The sequence below is a fragment of the Bos javanicus genome, chromosome 9, assembly GCF_032452875.1.
Source record: "Bos javanicus breed banteng chromosome 9, ARS-OSU_banteng_1.0, whole genome shotgun sequence".
Classification (NCBI taxonomy): Eukaryota; Metazoa; Chordata; class Mammalia; order Artiodactyla; family Bovidae; genus Bos; species Bos javanicus.
This window is the reverse complement of record NC_083876.1, coordinates 50,494,861-50,506,269: the sequence shown is the minus strand read 5'-3', so window position 1 is coordinate 50,506,269 and position 11,409 is coordinate 50,494,861. Positions and strand designations below refer to the sequence as shown.

Below are 11,409 nucleotides of genomic sequence, written 5' to 3'. Positions count from 1 at the left end.
AGACAATAAATAATAAAGGCTGAATAGTCAGGCTTTACAGGTTACCAGAGAAAGGTGATCTAAATGATAAAAAGCAAATTATTATCTCTGAATGTGGAAAGGGGGGGTTCTTTCATTATTTACCTAATAGATAGTCCCATGGTTTGAAGAGTTTGGGATTTTGTGGGGTTTGGGTTTTTTCCTGTTTTGTTTTGTTTAGGGGTGGGGGGTGATTTTAGCCATGCTGCGTGACTTTGGGGATCTCAGTTCCCTGACCAGTGTTGAACTGGGGCCACAGCAATGAAAGCCCAAAATCCTAAACACTTGACCACCAGGGAACTCCAAAGTTTGAGATATTGAATGCTACCTTGTTGTAATTTGCTCTAACAGGTAAAAAGCTAACATTTGAATAATAGTTGCTCAAATTCGTAGAACAGATTTTAAACATTCTGAATGCCTCCACCCATTCTGAAATGCCCACAGGCCCACCTCTCCTTCACAGTTCCTTGCCAGGCATGTGTGTGAAACACTTAGTAAGATTTGTGTTTCCAAAACCTTACTGTGAATCTCTGACCCCAATATTTGACTTGAGCATCTCTTAGCCACATTACCCTAATCTACCACTTCAAGCCTCTTTTCTTATCTATAAAATAGGAATCAGAATTACTTCCCTGAACAGCTGGGAAAACTAACTGAGGCATGTTTACTTATCCAGAGGGGACTTGGTCTACCCACCAGGCTCAGCAGCCACAGTGACGGTCTTCACACGTGTTCCCCTCTGCATCTCCTTCTCTCCTCTCTGCCAGTGGGCATCAGTCCTGACAGAGCTCTGACGGGCACACTGGGCATGAAACAGGGGCAGGGGAGGAAGGACCGCATAATCCAGAGACCTGTTTTTCTACTTAAAAAACATTCATTTAAAATTCTATCAGAAAGTCATACGCCTAAAAAATTCATTACCTCCCTTCTCATTATACATGAGCCTTAAAATTAAATATTCTCCCAATCATCTAAGAGACCACCACTTAACAGTATATTAGATGCAAAAAATATCTCAGATTTTCCCCATGGGTGTAAAGTTTAAACATTCAAATTTGCAAAAGAGAAGCAAACTGGAATAAAGACATTCACAGCCAGCTATTTCATATCCATTAGTTATCATATACACATCAAATACATACAGCAATGAGACCAAATATACAGAATCTCCACATTTATATACAGTAATCAACATAGTGCACAATTCAAATCTATCTTACATCAAGTGTACAAGTTTAAATATGGCTTTATAAACTACTAACAATAACTGTGCTAAAGGAACTCATAGGTCCAGAAGTAAACACTGGAATGCCGCCTCCATATCGAGGCCCTCGTTCAGCAAGATGCTATCCACTGTGTTTGCAAAACAGAGGGTGCGAGTCATTGTTTCCAGGCAGTGTCCACCCATCAGCCCCCAAGCAGCTGAAATGTAGGTTCAGTTATACCAACACTGGCCCCTCCTATCTCAGGTATCTGAAAATAAATCTGTACATCTTCCACACATTTGGAGACACGGGGTAATAAACAAATAGAAGAAAAACAAATAATCAGTGAGGTGATGATTACCAGGAATTATCAAAACGTGCTCTTCAGATTCAGAAATTCTCAGGCATGAGAGTCAGCATTTGCATTATTGAGGTTTTTCCCTCCCTCCTTTCTTTGCTTGTTTTGCTTAAATCAGCGTACTGAGAAAATTTTCAGGAATTTAAGAGATGTACTATATCAAGTGGTCCCCAAAACAGAATTTAAAAGAGTTCTTATAAAGGTAACATCTAATTATTCACTCTTTTCTTCTAGCCAAAAATGGCTCTTAAGAATGAATGAATGAATAACCTTGATCTAAAATCATGCTTCCATGCCTATTTTACATCTACTTGCCCACCAACAATATAGACACACTCTCTAACCAACTGCTGCCTTCTACGTGCTATCTTTAAGTCCTTCTTGCCCCATACTCTAAACTCTATCGAGTAGACTATTCCCTGTAAATTTCTATGTTTGCTATGTTTTTAATAACAAATCATTGGAGCAGTGTGTGTGAGTTTAAATAAATACCTTGCGGGGCATGCTTAGAAAGTCTTACTGATGAGGTCAATGAGCGCAGAGGTTTGGAGACCACTGCCTACATAGAGATGAGGTGGGTGTCTCCAAACATTTAAGGGTCTTCTATCAAACAAATATACAAATATACTCTGTACATTTTTTATATTAGAAAATGGAAATTCTATGTCACAAACACTTTTGAGAGACAAGAAGGAAGTTCCAGAATCAAAGGAGTGAACACACCAGGGCCACTCCTCCAGTTCCCAGGCTCAGACTCAGGTAGGACGAGAACAAGCCAGAAACTAGGACAAAGATCAAGGTTACTCCAGGGCTTGCTGCACGGGCCACTGGAATAACCACAACAGTCCTTCCCTACAGATTGCATTTATCTTTCATTTAAACCCGTAGTCCTTTGGATTGCTTTAGTAAGATGCCACCACTCAGAACACTCTCAACGTGCCTGACACTTCTCTAACACAGCCACACCGCACAATTGCTTGAAGTCCAGTATCTGTTCATCTTTCCTTTTCTCCTCCCACTCAGTGAAATTCAAACACCACCAGAGGAAGGACTTGGATCCTCATCTTTTCAACCACCACCATCGGGGGAACGTCACCCTCATCAAGGGTGGAGTTGTCAGACACTCAGCAGGATACAGATAACTAGGAAAAACACGTTTCTGATAAACATGATCCCACGAGACTGCTTACTTTAGGTGAAGTCATTTTGACAGGAGTCACACAAACATGTTGCTCCTACTGAAGCAGAGATTCCCTCCAAAATTTGAACATTATCTCTAGTCTTATTGCTAAAAAAAAAATTCAGATATAATTTGTTAAAGATAAAAATACAATCATCTGGACATGGTTGATGTTTTAATAAGCCAAACATGATCTCTTATTGGGGGATAGAAACAAGTATGAGAGAAGACTTCCAATTCTGAACAACTATTAAAGGGAACAGTCTATAGATTGTAGTATTTTTTAAGGGAGGGAGGGAGGTAGTAAGTACCCAAAGCATTACTCCTTTCTAGCCTCGAATTATATCACATTCCCTCTGCTATCTGTTTAGCCACTGCTGATTAACTTGACAATTTAGGAGCTAACTCCTACTGTTTTCAAACCCATGGGGTAACTTTTTTTTAATACTAAAGAAGGTCTAAATTATACTAATAAATCAAAGTTACTCTATTCTAGAGCTAAAAGTAAAAAATAAAAAAGGGAGGGGAAAGATGCTTGCCAATGGGGGATGGGAGGTGAATTAGTCACTTTTAGTAATACTACTTTTCATAAAATGAAATAGCATCATAAATATATATCACTCTATAGCTAGTGAATTGTTTCAAAATATTTAAAGCTGTAATTAGGGACAAAAGCAGCTGAAAAATATTTAAGAAGAACATTATAACAGTAATCAAGTTAATTGCTGAAATTATTTGTGTATGGAACACCTAAGTACTGTACCAATGTTTGGTTCTAGATAACTTGTTTCCCCATGGAAATGGTCAAGAGTATTGGTGCTGGCTGGACCATATTCACAAGCTGTTTTATTATTGCAATGGTCCCCTTTATTTGTCTACAAATTTGATAATTAGGGGCAATAATCCACTTGACATTTGAGCATCCAAATGGTCTAGCCAGCAGCAGAAGTTTCAGAGAGCTTTGGTCTGGGGACAAAGTCCCTGTTTGGCCAGAGCCAGAATGGTTAAGGAGGTCATACTGTCAGCCCCAAAACAGTGAGTTGCTTCCTTTTACAGAGAATATTTTCAGTATTCTCTGTAACCTTTAAGGGGCAAGGCCAATGTGTTGCTGGTTCCAGTTACCTTAAAGATTAAGTGCCTTAATTACCTTTACGATATTCTTTAAAGTCAGGGACTAAAAACCTAAAAAAATGAAGAAAATCCCACATCCATTTGCATTTACTCCTGGCACTAGCAAGCGTTCTGCCATCCAGAGGAGCCTCCTGCTCACACACCAAGGGGTCCTTTTGAACTTTGCAAATTGCATCCAGACCATCAAAAGTAAATGAATAAAAGTCAAGCATGCCACAGTCACAGGCAATCGATCCTGGACCTGTTAGAAATGGGTTGCCAGAGTTCCGCATTTAGACTCAAGAAATATTTGTCATTGAATGTACTTTCATCAGTCCTTGTTCTTCTTAAATAGCACTGCATAGACAGGAGAACAAAGGATCCTGGGTAATAGCCAAGAGCAATGAAAATAGTCTCACCCGTTAACAGAAAAAAAAAAAGAGGAAGAGGAGGAGAGGAAAGAGGGAGAGGATGGGGGAGATGAAGAAGGAGAAGGGAAAGAAAAAGAAGAGGAGGAAGAGCCTGAGTTGTTTCCTATCAACAAAAGGCACCATCCTTTTATTGAAAATACACTCAACAATTGTTCAATTAATTAATTAATGCAGAAAAACCTGATTGTGCAGAACTTATTCCTATAAGGAAAAATCCAGCTTCTTCTCTAGTACCTTAAGCCACAGACCAGTCAGCTTATCCATGCAGAAGTGGTACGTTTCAGGGCTGAACTGAAGCCCCTGTCCCTGAACTGATTTTGCAAAATCAACATTTTGGGTGATCAGAAGGTAGATGACAGTGATGATGACAACAAAATCCTTTCACTTTCAAAATGCCAAACTTGTCAGAAGAAGGATATTTTCTCAATCAGTGTGAGGCACCTCTTCTTCCTTCCCTGTCACAGAGCACTCTCCATGTGGATAATGATACAGATTACTTGTGCTTGCACCTCCCATTCTAATTTGTCTCCTGTCTGGCTGGGATAAAATCAAGCAAGAATGAACACTGAATTTTAAAGGCTGTGAATTTTAAAGGCTGTTTTTCAAACAAGGTTTCTTCAGCTGTGGTCCATGAACCCCCTAAGGAATCCACAGGTAGTTTCAAGACATTTCTACATCTCCTGAACTTACATGCAAAATTTCATATATCTCCATATTTTTCTGGGACTAGGGCATAGGACTTGCATTAGATTATCAATGGAGACACAAAAATTAAAAAACCACTGTGTGTGTGCTCAGTCATATCTAACTCTGTGCAAACTCATGGACTCTAGCCCACCAGGTTCCTCTGTCCATGCGACTTTCCCAGCAACAATACTGGAGTAGGCTGCCATTTCCTCCTCTGGGGGATTTTCCCAAGCCAGGGATTGAATCCACATCTCCTGGGTCTCCTGCATTGTAGGAAGACTCTTTACTGCTGAGCCACCAAGGAAGCCCAATATCTTTCTAGGGTATGACCCTCTTCCTGGGAATCCCTTCCCCTATGCAACCTTCAGGGAAGGAAGTGATGGGAGCTGTGTTTCTAGAGGAAGCGGGAGTTACAATAAGCTGAGACCTCGTCCTGCAGAATTGACAAGGTTGGGCCATGTGAGGTGTGTGAGCCAAAGGAGAGGAAGGGCAGGCATTTCAGGAGAGGGGCTGCCATGAATGGAGGCACAGAGCAGAGCACGTGAGGCATGTCTAGGCAACAGCAAATGGACCAGCCTGGATGCACTGGATGGCTTACATGGAGGAGCCCTGGCAAACAAGATGAATAAAAATTGTGGACACCAGGCCCAAAGGAATACCTCATCCTAGAGCAATACAGTGCCTTATGGGGGTTTTGAGAAATATTAATCTAAGATGATGGGTAGAATGGATCAGGGAAGTGGCGATGCATGTAAAAGAGATTATCACAGAAGCTTAGGCAAAAGAGAATACCTAAAACCAGGACGCCACATCTGTTCACCACTCTATATCCAGTGTGGATTCCAGGGCCGGGCTTAGGGTAAGGGGCTATCAACTCATCAGTGAGTAACTAAATACCTAGTGAGAGATCACATGGGCACGGATTCCTTAAAAGATCTAATCCAAGAACAAGGGTCTTAGTAACTTAAATGTCCATCTTGGTGACATTCACAGAGCACAAGCAGCACTTTGTACAGAGTAGATACCAAACAAAGATCCCTTGAACTGACCAGGATGAAGAGATACAGGGGACAAGACTGAAAGATTTCGAGCACTCTCTGAGAGGCTGGGATGAGCTGGTTCTACAAACATGGAGTGAGTGCTCAGGGAGGTGGTTTTAAAAATAATCCAAGTCAAGGTGATGTAATGGCAACAACTCTGTAAGGCAAGGTGAAAGACCTCAGTTCTGGGCCTGCCCTTCAAATAAATATGGCTTTCCAGAGCAAATCCACCACCCAGCTATCCATGTCTATGAGTCTATACTTTCTCTCGAGTAATCTGGGCAAGACTCCCACAGCTACAATCCTTAACACCTCCTTTCCTTGAACCCTAGTTGTTTCACAAACACATATCCTCATACCTCAGTACACACAAGTAGGGCTCATGTTCTAGTTCAAAGTCTAGTTCTAATTCTAGTTCAAGTCCATTTGTTCTAAGTCTGTGATCCAGTCAGTTGGGCAGCCCATCGCCTTGGTAGCATTAATAGTCACAAATCATGATGTTATAAAAAAAATGGGAACCTCTGGCAAGACAGTTTACCTCTGCATAAATTTAAATCATCCTTGTTATCTACTCTGACATATGCAAGGCAAAGTATAATTCGGCTGCTCCTTCATCCAGACAAGTGGAGATGAGGGTGGGGTGGGGCAAAGGGAAGTAGAGAAAAAGACAGAATTTCATTTTTACAATGAAAGGTTAAAAAGAACAGGTAGCCCCCAGGTCTTCTGGCCATCCAAAAGCATCTCTTAGCATTAAAGATCACACTTCCTTAAGTTATCTTCCAATAAAAAAGAAATACAGAACTTGAACAAGAGAGTCAGATGACCAAAACATCCCCTAATTTCTTGTTATTTTTCTTATAAGTAGCACCTGTTCATCAAATAGGAGAACAGTTCAATCTGGGCAGCCTAAGAATGAAACATATAAAATTAAAGCCCACCTAATCAAGACTGCGTAAGTCACCCACATCACTGTGGGTTTTGTCTTAGTCATTATTTTTCCATAACCCACTTTGGGAAAGTAAAACCTGGGTATATTCTGGGGTTCCTAATCAAGTTATACCTACAAAATGCTGAGTACCCAAACATGAGGGGTCGGGCAGTACTCAGGACTCAGCCCCCGTGGGAGGCACCTGGAGAGAATGAATGAAGGTTTCACATATTTAATATTGGTTCTCCATGGATGTGCCCTCCAAGTAATACACAATAAAAAATATCTGTGACCCCACATACTCATAACTTAAACCTTCTTGTCATGAAGATACAGTATACTTTGTGCTATACAGGAAGAATAAATTATAGACAAAATTTCAAACACAACTCTTTTCCGCTGAAGATGGGGAAAGGGCAACTCAGTCTTAGCAGAGCTAGGTCCAGAGTCTGTCGACTCCATTCACATTTTCAGGCCAGGACTTTCCCTGTCACACAGAACTACCACCAGTTGGTCTTGGAATGCATTTGCGAAAGAGATAAGAGGTGGGTAATCCTGGAAATGATACTGGAAACAAGATAGGCTTATCCATTCATATATCTTCCAACACATTCTCGTTAGGCAGCAAACAGTCCCCTCAAAGATGAAGGGTTTGATAAGATACTAACAACTGAGTTTTATGTGGAATAAAAATCTTTAGCTTAGAGTGTTTCAGCACTTCTTCCCAGTTATACATTGCTTAAACGGTAAATCACCTCAAAAACTCTCTCCCATTACATCTTTGTGAATCCACAGCATTCTAGGACTGTTTTGCCAAAACTATATTCAGTCTTTTTCAAATAAAGTATATGAACTTCTCAGAAGTTGCTGTCTTTTAAGAAGTTCCTTTTTAACCTCATTAGGAATAGCCCTTCCCCAGGCAATTGTGGTCAGAAGCCCAGATCCACAGCCATCGCCCTAGGATCTTCACCCCATATTTCACTGGAAAATGTTCTAAGTCAACCAAAACCATGTCTTCAGAGATAGAGTGCCTTAGTCAACACTGTAACCCCAAGAGTTCAGGTGCTCTATGGAGAGGGAAAGAGAGGACAGGAAGGGGAGGGGACACCCTTAAGAAACATTAAGATTCTCCTCAGCATTGCCTTCCCCTCACTGGACAAGGGCCGAGAAGACCAGAAAAGCTGCATTAATAAAAACTGCATAGAGTCTACACGGCACAAAGTGCTTTGCTACCATTCACAACGATCCTCTTCCTGCTTCATCTTTTCAGTACATCTTGCAAAGTTTGTTTTCAAAAAAGACATTACAAGTTGGTGAGCTTCTGCTTAAAAAAAAATCAATCAAATCCTTTCCCCTTCACTTCTATTAAATAGATCTTATTCCTGAGCTTTATACCCTCCAGGTAATCCAAACATAGGCAACTTAACACTCCGGAATCAACAAAGGACAGCTTTCCAGTGTGAGTTCAGGCAACAAAAGAGACTTCTCTGCAAATATACAGTAGAGTTGAAGACTGTTTGTAGCTGTTGATGATCTGTAAAAATATTTCCAAGGTTCTTTCAACGAAAGGTTTCAACTCAAGCAAGATCACAAAGAGGATGATGAGCGCGTCCTAACTGTGCCTTGGTGTGTATTCCATCGGCTCGGCTTGGGCGAGTGACCGTGGCTGCTGTTGCCTGAATGTGGAATTCCTCCACCCGCCGATCTTCACACGCACGAAGCACATTAAAGAATAAAATGTGTTTATGTCACACCTCTTCCTAGAGGTTGAAAGCGCCAAATGTTACCACATGAATCCTCACAACACCCCTGTGAGGTAGGTAGGTGGAGACTATTGTCACCCCCACTTTACAGGTGGGGGAAATGAGGCACACAAGAATTAAGGGACTTGCCCAGAATCACACAGCTAGTCACTGGCAGGGCTTAGGATAAAACCAGTACTGGCTAGCACCTAGCACAGTGCTCTGCACATAGTAGGTGTTCACTGAATATCTATGGGTTTTATTTGACTTATATTTCAACATACAATATACACACAGAAAATACAAGTGGCCACCAAAGAACATTTATCTCCTGCATTCCTTCTGATGACATCACTCATGACTTTGAATCCTACTGGATGAAGGATGTTCAAGGATCCATCTCACACCTAAACCCTCAGGTTGCAGGGGATCAACGTATAAGCAGTCTGTGGACAACCCGCACTTGCACTGCTCTACCACACAATGTTAGTTTTCTAATGAAAACAAAAATGGATTTCAGGAACCATGCTGACTTTTTTATTTTTTTGCCTCTTTGTTTTAAATGGAGCCATTGGAATGGTTCTGTGTCTTGTTTGTACAAAAAAGAAATAAGGCTGCTCTACTCCAGTTAGCTTGTGAGAACTGTGCCAAGCACGAAGATCTCCTCCCAGCTCAATGGGATTTCTGCCTGGGAAACTGGACTGACCCCAGGGAGTGGCAGCTCCAACAGAGGAGGGTCAGCAAGGCTGCCCATCACTTGCACTGTTCATGGTCTGTGTAGTCATCCATGTCCACATCAGAGTCAAAGAGCGAGTGTCCAGTGAAATCTGTGTCTGGGGTTCTGGAAAAACTGTTCTCTGCTCCCTCGTCTTCAAAGGTCTCTGTCCTTGAGTAAAAGCTGAAATCCAGCAGGGGCGTGTGTGTTTTGCTCCCGTCACTGCTCTCCTCTGACTCATAGATGGTGTTGTCATCATCATGGTGCCACTCAGGCCAGAATTTTCTCCTTATCCTCTCACAGTACATAGCGAGATTGATCAGCTCACCTGCAGGGTGGTAAGGAAAGCAAGGGTTAGTTCTCAGAAGCAACCATCTACCAGCCACTTGGCTTTCTGGGCAACTCAGAAGAACTGTGTAGGGTAGGCATGAACAATGCCTTTCCACAGAGGCACTGTTCAAATGTTTAGATTTTATACACAGAAGAAAGGTGAGTGGGAAAAAATAAATTCAGTGAGTGGGCTGGATGAAATTCAGGGGTGAGTCCTAGGATGGTGAGGAGTGAGCAGGGTAGCTGATTCAAAATGGCAGCTAAACTACCCATCGTTTGGCTTTGTGAAACATTTTATTATTTTATGTTTGCATGTCAAGAAAACTAGTGCCTCAGCTGGTTCATCTCTAAATTAATTTATAGTCCATGAAAACACACCAACTGTTAGTTGGACTAAGTCAGCCAGAAGTGATCATTCATTCCACAAATATTTGTAGTGTTGTTACAGGCTGCTGTGCCAAGTAGTTGGAAAAAAAAATAGGTTAGGAAGCAAATTTTGCCCTGAATCATCCATAAAATAGATAACTCAGAACTGTCTTTATGGATGAACATGCCTGCAAGCACATTTAGTAAAACAGAGATTGTTTAATTTTTTAAGTAAAATTCAACACTACACCCATGATTGGGTTCTTGCTTGGTCACCAGGTTACTTCTTTCTACTGTGAATCAAAGGAACACTTTCATTAACTTGCTAAATTTATCCAGGCATTCGTCTGAAACATGACACAGTATTTGGCTTTCATTTCCTAATTTCAAATGCAAACTGCAAAAAGAGAGTGAGTTTTTGCTTTTGAGCCACCAGATGGCAACACTGCTCAATAAGCATATAATTTGTCACTAATTCTTACAGGATTTTATTGCCCTAATAGTCTTTGGATGTTTATTTTTTTTTAATTATATAAACACTCACTTACTGTGTAGGTAATCCATGTTTTATTTCAGAAAATTAGAAAATACAGGTAAGCAAAAAATAAAAGAATTACCAATAATCCCATTTGTCATGACATTTTCATTTATGCTGTTCTTGAAATTTAAGTTTATTTATATATACATGTGGGCTTCCCTTGTGGCTTAGCTTGTAAAGAATTTGCCTTCAGTGCAGGAGACCTGGGTTGGGAAGATACCCTGGAGAAGGGAAAAGCTACCCAACTCCAGTATTCTGGCCTGGAGAATTCCATGGACTCTATAGTCCATGGGGTCACAAAGAGTCAGACATGAGTGAGTGACTTTCACTTTTCACATATATATATTTACATATATTTACATTTACAATGTAGCATTTACTACATATTGTTTCCTATGCTACTTTTTAAAAAATTTTTATTTATTTATTTTTGGCTGTGCTGGGTCTTCCCTACTGCCCGTGAGCTTTTCCTAGTTTCCCATGCTACTTTTTTCACTTAACAACATATGATGAAAACCTTTTAATTTTACTCTATGACCACCTTGATAATTGTATTCTACTTCATTATATAGATGTACCACAGTTTCATTTTACTTCAGCTCCCTATTATAGCCATTTAGGCTGTATCTATATTAATAGCTTTATCGGTTACAGTAACTACTCTATCTCATTTTCTATCAAAGAAGATAATATATATTCATTTTGGAAAATCCTAAGTCTGTATATAGAAATGGTATAAATATATATAATACACACACACA

The 11,409-nt window shown here is 40.6% G+C and overlaps 1 protein-coding gene across 1 annotated transcript in view; it reads right to left on the bottom strand.

Annotated features, from left to right (window-relative positions):
- Positions 1-8,937: 8,937 nt before the first annotated feature.
- FAXC (failed axon connections homolog, metaxin like GST domain containing) overlaps positions 8,938-11,409 on the bottom strand; it is a 70,149-nt gene continuing 67,677 nt past the window's right edge. Inside the window, exon 6 of the mRNA XM_061427748.1 lies at positions 8,938-9,742. Within this exon, the coding sequence (XP_061283732.1) occupies positions 9,453-9,742 (290 nt within the window). The 3' untranslated portion in view covers positions 8,938-9,452. The remainder of the gene's footprint in view (positions 9,743-11,409) is intronic.